The 12,256-nt window shown below is 41.6% G+C and overlaps 1 protein-coding gene across 1 annotated transcript in view; it reads left to right on the top strand.

Moving 5' to 3' along the window:
* Positions 1–6,323: 6,323 nt before the first annotated feature.
* SCAMP1 (secretory carrier membrane protein 1) overlaps positions 6,324–12,256 on the top strand; it is a 109,675-nt gene continuing 103,742 nt past the window's right edge. Inside the window, exon 1 of the mRNA XM_082620318.1 lies at positions 6,324–6,494. Within this exon, the coding sequence (XP_082476444.1) occupies positions 6,438–6,494 (57 nt within the window). The 5' untranslated portion in view covers positions 6,324–6,437. The remainder of the gene's footprint in view (positions 6,495–12,256) is intronic.

The following is a 12,256-nucleotide window of genomic DNA, read 5'->3' as shown; positions in this document are numbered from 1 at the left end:
GTGTTGAAAGGGGACTGGAAGGGAGCCACCTGTTTGTTGACAGTGGTTACTTGCAGGGAGGCACAGGGAGCTGGGCGTGGGAGGGAATGGTAAAGGGGACTTTATGTTCTGTTCTGGATTATCTGAATCTTTTACATATTATTTATATAACCAAATAAAAGACACACAGTTAAAAAAATTACTTCCAGATTCACTCACTTCTCTGAGTTTCCATTTTCTCATTTGTAAAATGGAAATAATAATACTTACCTCCCAAAGGTATGTTGCATATGAGAAAATGTCTGTTGAGCCTCCAGCATCTCAGTGCCTGACATATGCCAGGCATTCAAGAAATTTTAGCTGTCTCTACCCTCTCTTCTCATGAGGTAAGGAAGAGAATAGCCATTTAAAATAAATCTGATTTCTTTCTTAAAATTCTCAACATTAAAGTAAAGGGAGAACCTGAAAGCAATCTTTCTTTCCTTAAAGGCCTAATAATCAGATTTGGGGTATTTCTTTCGGGAGATCAGAAAATGGGCCATACCCCCGTGAACGTACCCTATCTCTTCTGATCTTGGAAGCTAAGCAGGGTCGGGCCTGGTTAGTACTTGGATGGGAGAAAATGGGTTAGATTGCTCTGATTATTTCCTCACTTATAAGAGTCCCCCTGAAAAGTTATGCCTAATTTTGCAATCTAAGAATTATAAACTGTCCTTACTTTGAAGACATATATGAAATTGCATAGACATTAGGTCATATCAAGTATGATTATATAATTCATGGTTCATGAAAAAAACAAAATCAGTTTTCTGAAAATGTACCTAGATAAAAATAAGAGTAGTCTTCTTTCTGTCTGTTCACACAAGAACAAATAGTATATCCAAAAAAGTCACAGGACTGTAATGCTTCTTTTACTATTTTACTACATTTATATGTTACTGTATATATTACTACATATTACTATATATTGCTATATTTATATATTTTACTATTACTATATAATTTATCACATATTATAGTATACATTATATACCATACAATTTACTATCTAATTTATATATTTCACTATAATACTGTTTTGCTTTATAAAAATAGTATTTTATATATGATTATTGGTAAATGCCTCCTTAATATTTAGGTATACGTATACATGTTGTGTGTTACGTAATGTATATGTATGTGCAATAATGTCTTTCTGTCTTTCAAAATGAGGATAATTTCACCATAATGTTCTTATGCAGAATACTCTAGGTAATAAAATGAGCTTCACAGTTAGTTCTTACATCTCATTGGTCCATACCATTTGAAATGTTCCATGGTCTTTCTATGAAGTCATCGTTTAGATTTTCAGACAGAAGATTTTATCACAGTAGCTGCACAATTCTGTTTGTACTGACTACTAAAATGCTTACTCTTCATTTTATATTTGAACTTACTCTGACCAAAGATGTTAAGTGGCAATCTCTTTTATAAGATAAGACATTTTAACAGTAAACACAATTATCTCTTGAGTACCTTCTTTGAACAAGATGCTGTGCTAGGCTCTGTAAATAATACAAAGATGAAGTTTCTCCCTGCCTTTAGAAGCTCACATCATGGAGAGAGACAGATACATTCATTCACTCCAAATATTGAGAGCTACTGTACATGCCCGGCATGTACTAACAACTTTATACCCATAGGAGATGGTACATTGTGAGTTCTATAACAAAGATACAGGATTGTTTAGATACTATGGGAAAGGAGAGACAAGTTTGGATTAGGGATAGCCAGTAAGGATTTATTCAAGGCATGTTATCTGAAACTGGCCATGAATGATTGATTGCACTTTGACAAGTGAGAACTGAGTGGGAGAAGGACATTCTTCGTAGCAGGGACTGTATGTGCACGTATAGTCGTAGGTAAACTGAGACTCAGAACATACATTTATTTTTGGTAAGTGTATTGTGTTTCCATACTACACAATACTTTTATCCAATGAATCATAAAAGAATGCCACTATGAAATAATTATCTGAAGGATACTCAGACCATCAGCCTCTTCAACAGCGTATAATCACAGGGGAAAAGGTGACAAGAGAGAGCTGGTTGGGCTGGGTTTAGCTTAGGTGGTGAGTTTGGAAGGCAGTGAGCTGGGTAATGGGTGGTGCTGTGAATATGTTTATGGGTCTCATGAGGCTATAATCAAGGTGTCAGCAGGGCTGGGTTCCTTTTCTCTCAGGGAGAATTGTTTCCTTGCTCATTTAGGGTGTTGGCAGAATTTTAGGACTGATGTCTCCATTTCCTTGTTGGCTGTCAGCTGAGGGCTGTCCCCAGCTTCTAAAGGCCACTCATGTGTTTTGGCTCATGAACACCTTCCTCCATATACAAAACCAGCAACTCTTCTTCCTTCCCCTTCCACTTTTAAGGACTCATGTGATTCCATCGGGCTTACTTGGATAATCCAGGATAATCTCCTCATCTCAAAGTCCTTAACCTTAATCGTAAAGTCCCTTTTGCCATGTAAGGTGACATATTCACAGGTACCAGAGAGTAGAGTGTCAACATCTTTGGGGGATCATCATTAGGCCTACCACACAGTGCCTTCAGCTGTTTGGATACCTCCTGGAAGTGTAGCCAGTGGCAGAACAGAGGGCCACGTATGTTCCTGTTAGTGTGTGGTGGGTGTCAGTAGCAGCAGTCACAGCAGCATGACTGGAGACTCTCTACTGCAAGAGATGATGGATTTCAGCTTTAACCCATTAGTGAACCCAGAGTCCAGTGAAACTTTTGAGGTAAGAAATATAACTTTCTAACTTGACGTTTTCTCAATACTCACCGGCTGTCAGTATAGAAAACATGGAATTCAGATTATAGCCCTTGCCCAAAGGATTCACAAATTAAATTTGTCAGACTGAGGGAGAAGCAGCATGATGGCGGGGTGAGGCATACCCTAAGGAGAAAAAGAAACAGAGTTAGGGAGGGGTGGGTCACTGGCACAGATTAACAGAATGTTCTAGCTGTTTAAAGGACTCGAGATACCATTTAGCCATGTTCTGGGCCTTTTAGGAAGTTTCTTGGGAACAGAACCTCCCTTAAAGCAGCTTGTTCACTGCTTTAACCCCAACACCTAAAACAATGTTCACCACTTTGCAGGTGCTTAGTAAATACTTGTTAACTGACTAGTACGGAAACTCAGGTCAGAGAGGTGAACTGATATGATCAAGGTCACTCAGCTGGTTTATGGTAGAGCTGGATCTAGCAACTAGTTTTGACTCTTCATTCTTTGCTCTATCAAATTTAGGAGGCAGCTCCTAAAAAATGAACTACTCCGATGAATGAAGCCTCCTGTATGCTTTCTCTCTACCTTGCACATAGCATTTCTTCTTCCTATACGAAATATTACCAACCAAAATATCAATTTAATGCCTGAAATGTGAGTTGAGAGACTCGAGTTCTGTTCCTAGTTCCTCTGCTCACTTCCTTTGTAACTGAGGCAAATGACTTAACCTGTTCAAACTCAGTTTCTTTTTTGGTCGTGAGAGGGGCTAAAGGTTCTTTCAGTTCTCCTGTCCCTGTGATTCTAAATTTCATGAAAGGTTCTAATAAGCTCACCTGTGGACTGTATGTCTGAATATCCTTATATCAGTGTCGTTGAAGTGTGGTCATTGCATCACCTCTATCAGAATCACCTGGGGTCCTTTAACTATGCTGATTTTGTAATTGTTAAAAATATAAATTAGACACGTAGTTGTTGATTTGGAGGGATTTCCATTAAGCTATGCTTCCTAACACTTTCCACCTTTATAGTAATGGTACACATAAAAAGTGATAATATTTATGTGGTGTACTGGGGTAAGAATCTTTAGACTGACTGTCTCTTTGCCAATTCCCCTCTCACTGAGAAACTGTGCCACTGAGTGAGAAAAACAAGTTGCAAAAAAAAGAAAAATGGGGGCTTCCCTGGTGGCGCAGTGGTTGAGAGTCCGCCTGCCGATGCAGGGGACATGGGTTCGTGCCCTGGTCCGGGAGGATCCCACATGCCGCGGAGCGGCTGGGCCCGTGAGCCATGGCCGCTGAGCCTGCGCGTCCGGAGCCTGTGCTCCGAAACGGGAGAGGCCACAGCTGTGAGAGGCCCGCGTACCGCAAAAAAAAAAAAAAAAAAAAAAAGATCCCCGTTTTTCAAGACAATACCAAAATTCTGTATGACTATGTATAAGCATGTCTGCATGAATATGTATTATCTGTTTGTATATGATTATGTGAGTTACGTTATGTGCTTGTAGATATACAGTATTATAAGAATATTGAAAGGAACATACTGGGTTGTTAACATATGGAAGAGAGGAAGGAGCACAAAAAATAAAAAAATTTTTAAAAAGGTGAAAACACTAGTGTGTATGCTATGAACCCATTTATGCATTTATGTAAAGGAATATATTCATATATAAAGACATTTAAAAATAGAATTAAAAATGCAGATCCATGGTCCCTACTGTAAAGCCAAATCTCAGGGACAGGAGATATGGAGAGGTGCATCATTAACAAATATTCCAAGTGATTCTGTAACAATGAAATCTGTAAGTCTTTGCATTAAGTGCTAATACCATTAGCTGTAAACACAGCTTCGTTGGAAATTTCCATCCTGCAATGCAGGCTCAGCCGATCTTCATTGTCTTGGAACATAATAGATGCATAATAAATAGCTGCTGATTATTTGAGTCATTTGGAGGACAGGTGGAGGGAGTGAGGGCCAAAGTGGTGGGAGAAGTCGATCAGCTGGGCAAGGTCAAGCTCAGGAGCCATGAGGAAAAACACATAAGAACAATGGACTGGGCTCCCTTGGCATTTTCAAACATTCAACAGTATTTGTTAGGCACTATATACAGGCAGGGCACTTTTCTCTAATTTCATTTAATTCTAAAATAACCCTTTACAAACTCAGACAGGTGACGTGGGTAGCACAAGCAGTATCAAAATTGGGATTTGAACCCCACGCATACTTTGAGCACTCAGCTATAGACTCCTGGCAGCTGCTGAGGATAGGAGGGCAAGCACAATAGATGGTTTGCTCTTTTTCGTGTCCACAATCTTGTAGCTCGGCCAGGATCATTCCAGTCTGTTGTCCCTTATTGGTTGACAGTCCTAGTCGGCTGCCTAGAAGCAGCTTCTTTGTCATATATCCCAACCTGGATCCCGCCAAAGAGAGATTACAGCAAATGTGCTTTTTTGTCTATCGTCACTAGCTAGTGTTTTCACAGTGGGGAGAAACTATTTCCCAGATGATTTTGAATAGTGCAAGAAGACCAAGAAGACTAACTCTAGTTCCTTCCAATTCTTAGGCACCTATCAAGTGAAAATAATTCTGGCTTTTTATAGCTTTATCTGCTAAGTGTTTTGCTGTCAGAGCAAAAAGAAGGTGAGGGCGGGGGGGAAGAGATGGCCCCTCATTAAGTTCAAGGGTGGGGCAACGAATGGTACAAATAAATTCCACACACATACTCATTTTTTGGTACTCTCTGGTGTTGGGTAGTGGATAGGAAAAAAATCAGAAGTGTATATTTTGCGCCTGAATGCTTGAAAGAAAACAAAAACGGCATCTTTTTGTCATCCACTAACATTAACTTAAGGGCCTTGATCTTTGGACCTGTGCCACCCCGCGATCATTTCTGGAGAAGTAGCCATTTTGCAGATTCTGGAGAACGGTACCGAGGGCCGGACCCTGGTACTGAATCTCTCTTTCCCAAACGCCTGCGGAGCCAGTCCGGATCGGTAGCATCACGGCTGGTCTCCGTGATTTAGCAGCAACCTAGAGTCTGAAAAAACCGGAAGACGGGAGGCAGGGTTTCCCAGGTGGAATCAGGGGTGTGCGAAATTCATTAGTGAGGACAAGGCCCCACCGGGCGTTATCTGTGGTTACAGGTGCGGAGCTTCTCTAGGTCTCCGCGCCTCTGAGCCCAGTTAAGCTGCCACTCTTTCCCCAGGTGTGCAGCCTGCGTCCCAAGCTGCCTTCCCAACCTGGGGAAGTGGTCTCAGTGTACGTCTTTCTTGCCCACAAAGTGTCACCTCTCCCGTAAGTCATCCTTGGCCACATGGCGCCGGTTTTAAATCGATAACACCATCAAGTCCAGCCAGACGCGCCGCTCTTCCAAATGCGCTTAGCACAGTACACCTCCGCGCTCCTTCCACCGTTCCCAGCTTCCTCCGCCCCTAGTTCCTACTCGGTCGTACTTAAAGCCCGGAGTGCTGGAGTGCGGCCCGGGGGAACGGGATGGCGAACTAGGAGCGGCGCCGGCGTCCAGCAGCCCGTCGCACCGGGCATGCTCAGTGGCACGGCCGGCTGGGTGGCCTCGCGAGCTGCACCCGGATCTGCTCGGCGGCGGCTGCGGCGGCGACGTGAGCGCGCAGGGGGGCGGCGGCCTCGCCTCCTCTCTCTCTCTCTCTCTGCGCCTGGGTCGGGTGGGTGACGCCGAGCGCGAGATGTCGGATTTTGATAGTAACCCGTTTGCAGACCCGGATCTCAACAACCCTTTCAAGGTGAGCGTCGTCCCCAGCATCTCCCGCCACCGTGACGCGTCGTTGTTTGTTTAAACCGACAAGTTCCTTCGCGCCCGCCACTCGGCCCCCTTCAGCCCCTTAAGACAGGGGCTCGGGCCCGCCGCACCCCTCTGGGGGGTCGCGCTCCGGCCCACGCGTCACTCGTTTTGGGGTCGGAGTGGAACCTACCAAGCTCCCCATACGGCCGGCCCTCCCCGCGTCCCCGACTGGAGAGGGTCGTGCCCTGGCTCGGGAGTGAGGGTTCCCGGGGCTTCGGGGTTCCCGGCCCGCCTCTCGGGAGCGGGGAGAGTGAGAGCCTAGAGCAGGTGGAGTTGTCACCTGTCAGGTAAGTGTGGCTGGCCGGGCAGGGGCGGGGGCCGGGACGCGGCGGAGGGGGGCTCACCCTCGGGAGGGGTTGTCATGGGGACCCGAGGCGGCGCTGAGAGGAGCTGTGTGGGTGATGGCAGAGATGGTGGAGGAGAGGTGAGGGCACCGAGTACGCTGCAATTAAAAATAAAAGGTTTTTGTTTTTATTTTTTAAACTTGTGGTGCGCCCAGGTGCCACCAGCGGCGCTGCCATCCCTCCTCCCCACCATTTGCTTGAGGTTGAGGGTACTGATATCAAAGCGTAAGTTAAATATAAATAAACACACCTGGAAACAATAGTGCACGTGGACGATCATCTTCCTTCCTAACCGCTCTTAGTAAGGTAAACGACGGGATATTTTCCAAGCTCCTTGTGCGTCAGCTGTTCTCTGGGCTGTATGAGGATACCATTTCCCACATGAGCTTCTTTCTTTCTTGGAGTCTTACCTTTTGGATCCCAGCTTCGAGAGGGCTTGGCATAGAAACCGGCAAAGGAAGACGACTAAGGTGTTCATTATCTGCGCCTAAATTAATGCAACGTCTATATAAATATCTTAAAAAGTACCACTCCAGGTTTCTTAATGAGTGCTGTTGTTTAGCAGGTGTAATTTGTTTCTGTTGCTCGAAGTTGGTTAATTTCTCCTGGTTATGTACAATAGTAACTTTAATTTGTGGTCCTACAAGGGTCACTTCTGGCTTGTTGAGTTTACATCTCTTCTTTTACTCCTGGTTTTATCTCTTATTAAGAATTCTAGAAAAGGAAAAACATCCCTCTTCTGATTGTTTGCCTGTTAATTTCATGGAGGATTATCTTAACTAAATAATTATTGACAGCTTGACTCACTGTAGAAATGTAGAATAGACTCAGTCAACTATTCCTTTGCCTCTAATATCACTTAAGAAAATTCTCTACACCTGGCCTGAAACTTTTAGGTATTAAAGATGATATGGTTATACTCTGAGTAGAATTTTTTCCCCCCAGAAGTTTAGTATTTAGTATTCCATCATCCCATGTTGTGGAAAATCGGATTATTCTTAAATCATAAACATTCTAAAGAGACATCTCATAACTTGCCAAACGGGTATTATTTTAGAATATTTTGAGGTATAACATTAAGAACCTGTTAGCTCTTCCTAATTCAAATAATTCATTGATGCTGTTTATTCAGCATCTGACAGTTTGGCTGTTTTCTGTTCTGTCATTCCATTTCCTGGCTTAATTTACGTAGCTAGTTCTCTTGTTAGGGCAAGGCATTGTCGGCTTCTTAGCCCAGACCGCTTTTTTGTGATGTGTAATGTTGCCATGACACTTTCCTCTTCTGCTGTACAGAAGGTTGCTGTAATAATTCTAAACCCAAAAGTAGCTTTAAATATTCATTGTGGCATAAAATTATAAACTTTTTTGTTCTTTATAAGTGGGTGCATTCAGAGGACAGGGATTATTTAGGTTCATAAAATGCCTCAAAGAATGGATAATTTAGGCCTAAAGAAGACTCGGTTGTACACGTTTCTGTTTATGATCTTTCCCTATTTTCAGTGACTGTCAGGGCATTGTGTATCTGACCTTTTATTTTTCTACTTAAATTCAGCTACCCTTCCTCCTCTCAAAGTAAAGCTTTACATTTATAGCATATTCCTTCTACTTTCTACTGTTGGTTTCCTTTTATGTAAATGTGATTTTTGAAATAGCATTTCTGGTCCTCTCTACTTACTTATAAAAAGTTTTCAGGTGCATCTTTGTGTTACCTTATCGTCATCTTTCTTCTCAAATCTGTTCTTATTTTCAATATTTGAAATATTTCAATATTCAAAAATAAAGTTCATATTTTCAAAATATATATTTCACATTTGGCAACCATCCTAATTTCTTCTTGATTAAAAGCTATTTGATTTCCATTGCTAACTTGCCCATTGTCTTACATCAAGGTGTAGGTAGTGCAGAATTAACATTGGAATTTAGATCACCTGATTCCTAGTCAATTGCTGATGGCACTATATATTCTCTGTTTGCATTTCTTTCACCAAAATTCTTGTTTTGTGTTTGGAGCTTGGACTTGAGGCTCTCATGTAGTATTTAAAAGTTTTGGCTCAAGAGTTAAACAAACAAACAAAAAACCCAAAACTGCATTTAATCTTGGCTTTGTCACTGACCAGCTGTGAAACCTTGGAAAGTTACTTAGCCTCTCTATGCCTTTAGTTTACTATTATGTAGAATAGAATAATATCAATAGTACCTTCTCCATAGGATTGTTAATAGGATTAGGTGAACATACATTTAGTGTGTTATCAGTGCTCAATGCATGGTGCCTTTAATTAGATAATAATAGGTAGTATTAATAGGAATTCAAGGAACTGTATTTAATTATAGTTGACGATATTATTCTTAGCTTATTAATTTGGTGAAGTTCATGTTACCTTTGAATCTTCTAGAGTGCTAATAGTACCTGTTTGGTGGGTCATAGTTGAGGAATCAAGGCTAAAAATAATTAAGTGGTTTGCCCTAGGTCACCCTACTAAGAGTATAGACCCAGGTTGTCTGAATCCTAGTGCTTTGTCACTTCACATGCTTCCTCCCTAATAAAAGAACTTTATATTAAAATTGAGCAACTGTCCATTTTATTTTGGCCTCAAACATTAATTCTACTCTATTGAAATAATCTATTTAAAATGACGTACAATTCAGTGTTCTTATTTATCTTTTTAGTTGCAGTAATATCAGTGGTATCCTAAGAGTTTAGTTGAAGTTGAAAATTGAAAACTTTGTCTTAAAAAGAGACCCATGGGCTTCCCTGGTGGTGCAGTGGTTAAGAATCCGCCTGCCAATGCAGGGGACACGGGTTCGAGCCCTGGTCTGGGAAGATCCCACATGCCGTGGAGCAACTAAGCCTGTGCTCTAGAGCCCACAAGCCACAACTACTGAAGCCCGCAGGCCTTGAGTCCGTGCTCTGCAACAAGAGAAGCCACCGCAATGAGAAGCCCGCACGCAGCAACGAAGACCCAACGCAGCCAAAAAAAAAAAAAAAAAAAAAGAGAGAGAGAGACCCATAATTCAAGGATGTTACCCATTTTGTTTTCATTTACAATAAAGTGGATGCCACTCTTCCCTTAGCCATTTAAAATTTTAAGACTGGAGATTGGATAGCAACAGGAAAGGATTTTTTTCTTTATCTTTCAGCATTAATCTGGAACATAGTGGTAGTAATTTATGGTCTGTGGTATTTTATGTTCATGTGAACTGCATGAGTTCCCACTCTCTTTTCCTCAGGTCGATATTTTAAAAAAGAGTCCATTGAGCTGCTGATTATATTTCATCAAATTAAGATGCATCATTATTTTATTTAACTCTGTTTCAGTTATCTCTTGCTGTGTAACAAATACATGCAAAATCCGCAGATATGGAGGCCGACTGCATTACACCAGTTTGTATAAGGGACTTGAGCATCTGAGGATTTTGGTATCCAAGGGGGCTCCTGGAACCAATACCCTGCTTATAGCAAGGGACGATTGACTGTAATCCCAAAATGTAGTGGCTTGAAACAAAAATTATTTGCTCAGTATTTTGTTATTTGAGCTACATGTAGCTGGACAGTTTGTTTTTAAATGTTATTGTCTAGAGTCACTCATGTGGCTTCAATCATCCAGCAGCTTGACTAGAGTGGGGTGGTTTAAGATGTCCTCGCTCAAGTACCTGGCAGTTACCTGGGGCTGTCAGTGGGGGCAGCGATTGATGCTCTTTCATGTGGCCTTTCCTAGGAATAGCCTGGGCTTTTTACGTGGTGGTAGCAGTGTTCCAAGAGGACAAGAGTGAAAGCCACAAGGCTTCTTGAGTCAGTTCACTTCTGCTACATTCTTTTAGTCGAAACAAGCCACAAAACCAGCCCAGATTCAGAAAAGGAGTGGGAGGATTAGACTTCACATCTTGATGAAAGGAACTCTGTCCCTCTTGATACAGACCTAGGAACTGAAAAGATAAACCCAGTGTAAAATGGTGAGACAGGTACAGGATAACCTCAATAGAACTCCCATCAAATGGAGGAGGAGTGGGAGGCACGTAGCAGTTGCTGGTACAAATAGCAGGTCTGAAATCCAGCCAGGCTCATTAGTCAGGGTCCCCTGCTTTGGGGGCAGTGAGAGTTCTTTGATTAGGGCCCAGTTCTACTACCTTGGAAGTCTTTTTCTAATCTTATTTTCTTCTGCTTTTGGCTCTACCCTCTGAGAAGTCCTTTTCTGTAAATTACCTCAGTTTGTAACTGAGTAGTATTTTCAGTCTGCTTCCTTCCCATTGAAAATTGGGAGTCCAGAAACCTCTTTTCAATTTGAAATGTCTCTGTTTCTTTTAGTCCAGGCTGGTACAACCCTCTTAACAATTTGTTAATCTTATCTGGGTTCAAACTATCGCTTAAAACACGTCTGTAGTTCTTTTTGAGACAGTCTTCTTTATTTAGGGTATAGTGTCAGGGTGCTATGGATCAACGCTCTTAAGATATGTAAAAACCTTTTGTCTATAGATTATCTCCTAGGGCAGTGTAAGCTCCCAGGCAGGTACAATGGGAGGCTGCTAGTGTGGGCGGGGTACCTCTCACAAATGCTAAATGACAAAACTAGTGTTTGAGCATGTTTTATTTTGGTCCTTGGCTTTAACAATAATTGTAACAGAAATGATGGTGAGTGTGAAAATTTTGAATATAAACTGTTCTTTTGCTGATGTTGCCCCCCCCCCCACCACCACCAGAAAGGTTTTTTGGAGTGCAGTTAATATTTACTAGTGTCAAATGCAGATCCAGGAAACTTACTGGATATTTTCTTAATATGAATCACAGTGTTATGTAGTTCCTGAAAATATATATTGGATTAATGAAGTTAGTGACCAGTTCTTAAAAATGAATCTACAGTATTCTGTTCTTGTCCATCCAGTGAATATTGTCTTCAGTTCCAAGTGCATATTTAAAGCCTGGTTTGAACAAGATAGGTTGTTCCCAAGAAGAAGACAGAATGACCATGGGTCTGGAATCAAGTCCTAGGAAAATTAAGTTTACTCAATGGGTTTAGTCTATAGAAGGCTAAAGGGAAGTTTGAGATATACAGATGCTTGAAGGGTTCTTAGTTGGTTGAATGAATAAATTTGTTCTTGCTTCAGGAAAAAAAAGGCCAATGGGCAGAGTTTATATGAAAATAGATTTTGTCCTAACATAAAGATTTTTAAAAGTCTATTAGAATAGCCTGACAATGCTCTTTTGGTATGGAGTTCCCCAGCACTTGAAGGAATTCAAACAGAATTTCAATAACCTATCACAGATGCTAAGGCAGAGATTTGTGTCTCAAGTTTCTTTTCTACTTTAAAACTCTCTGTTACATCTTTGTACCCTTATGGACCATTTTGTGAATGCATAAGTTCT

This window comes from Mesoplodon mirus (assembly GCF_964341445.2).
Source record: "Mesoplodon mirus genome assembly, chromosome: 5".
NCBI lineage: Eukaryota > Metazoa > Chordata > Mammalia > Artiodactyla > Ziphiidae > Mesoplodon > Mesoplodon mirus.
The sequence above is the reverse complement of the archived record's forward strand: the minus strand, read 5'-3'. Positions and strand labels throughout refer to the sequence as shown.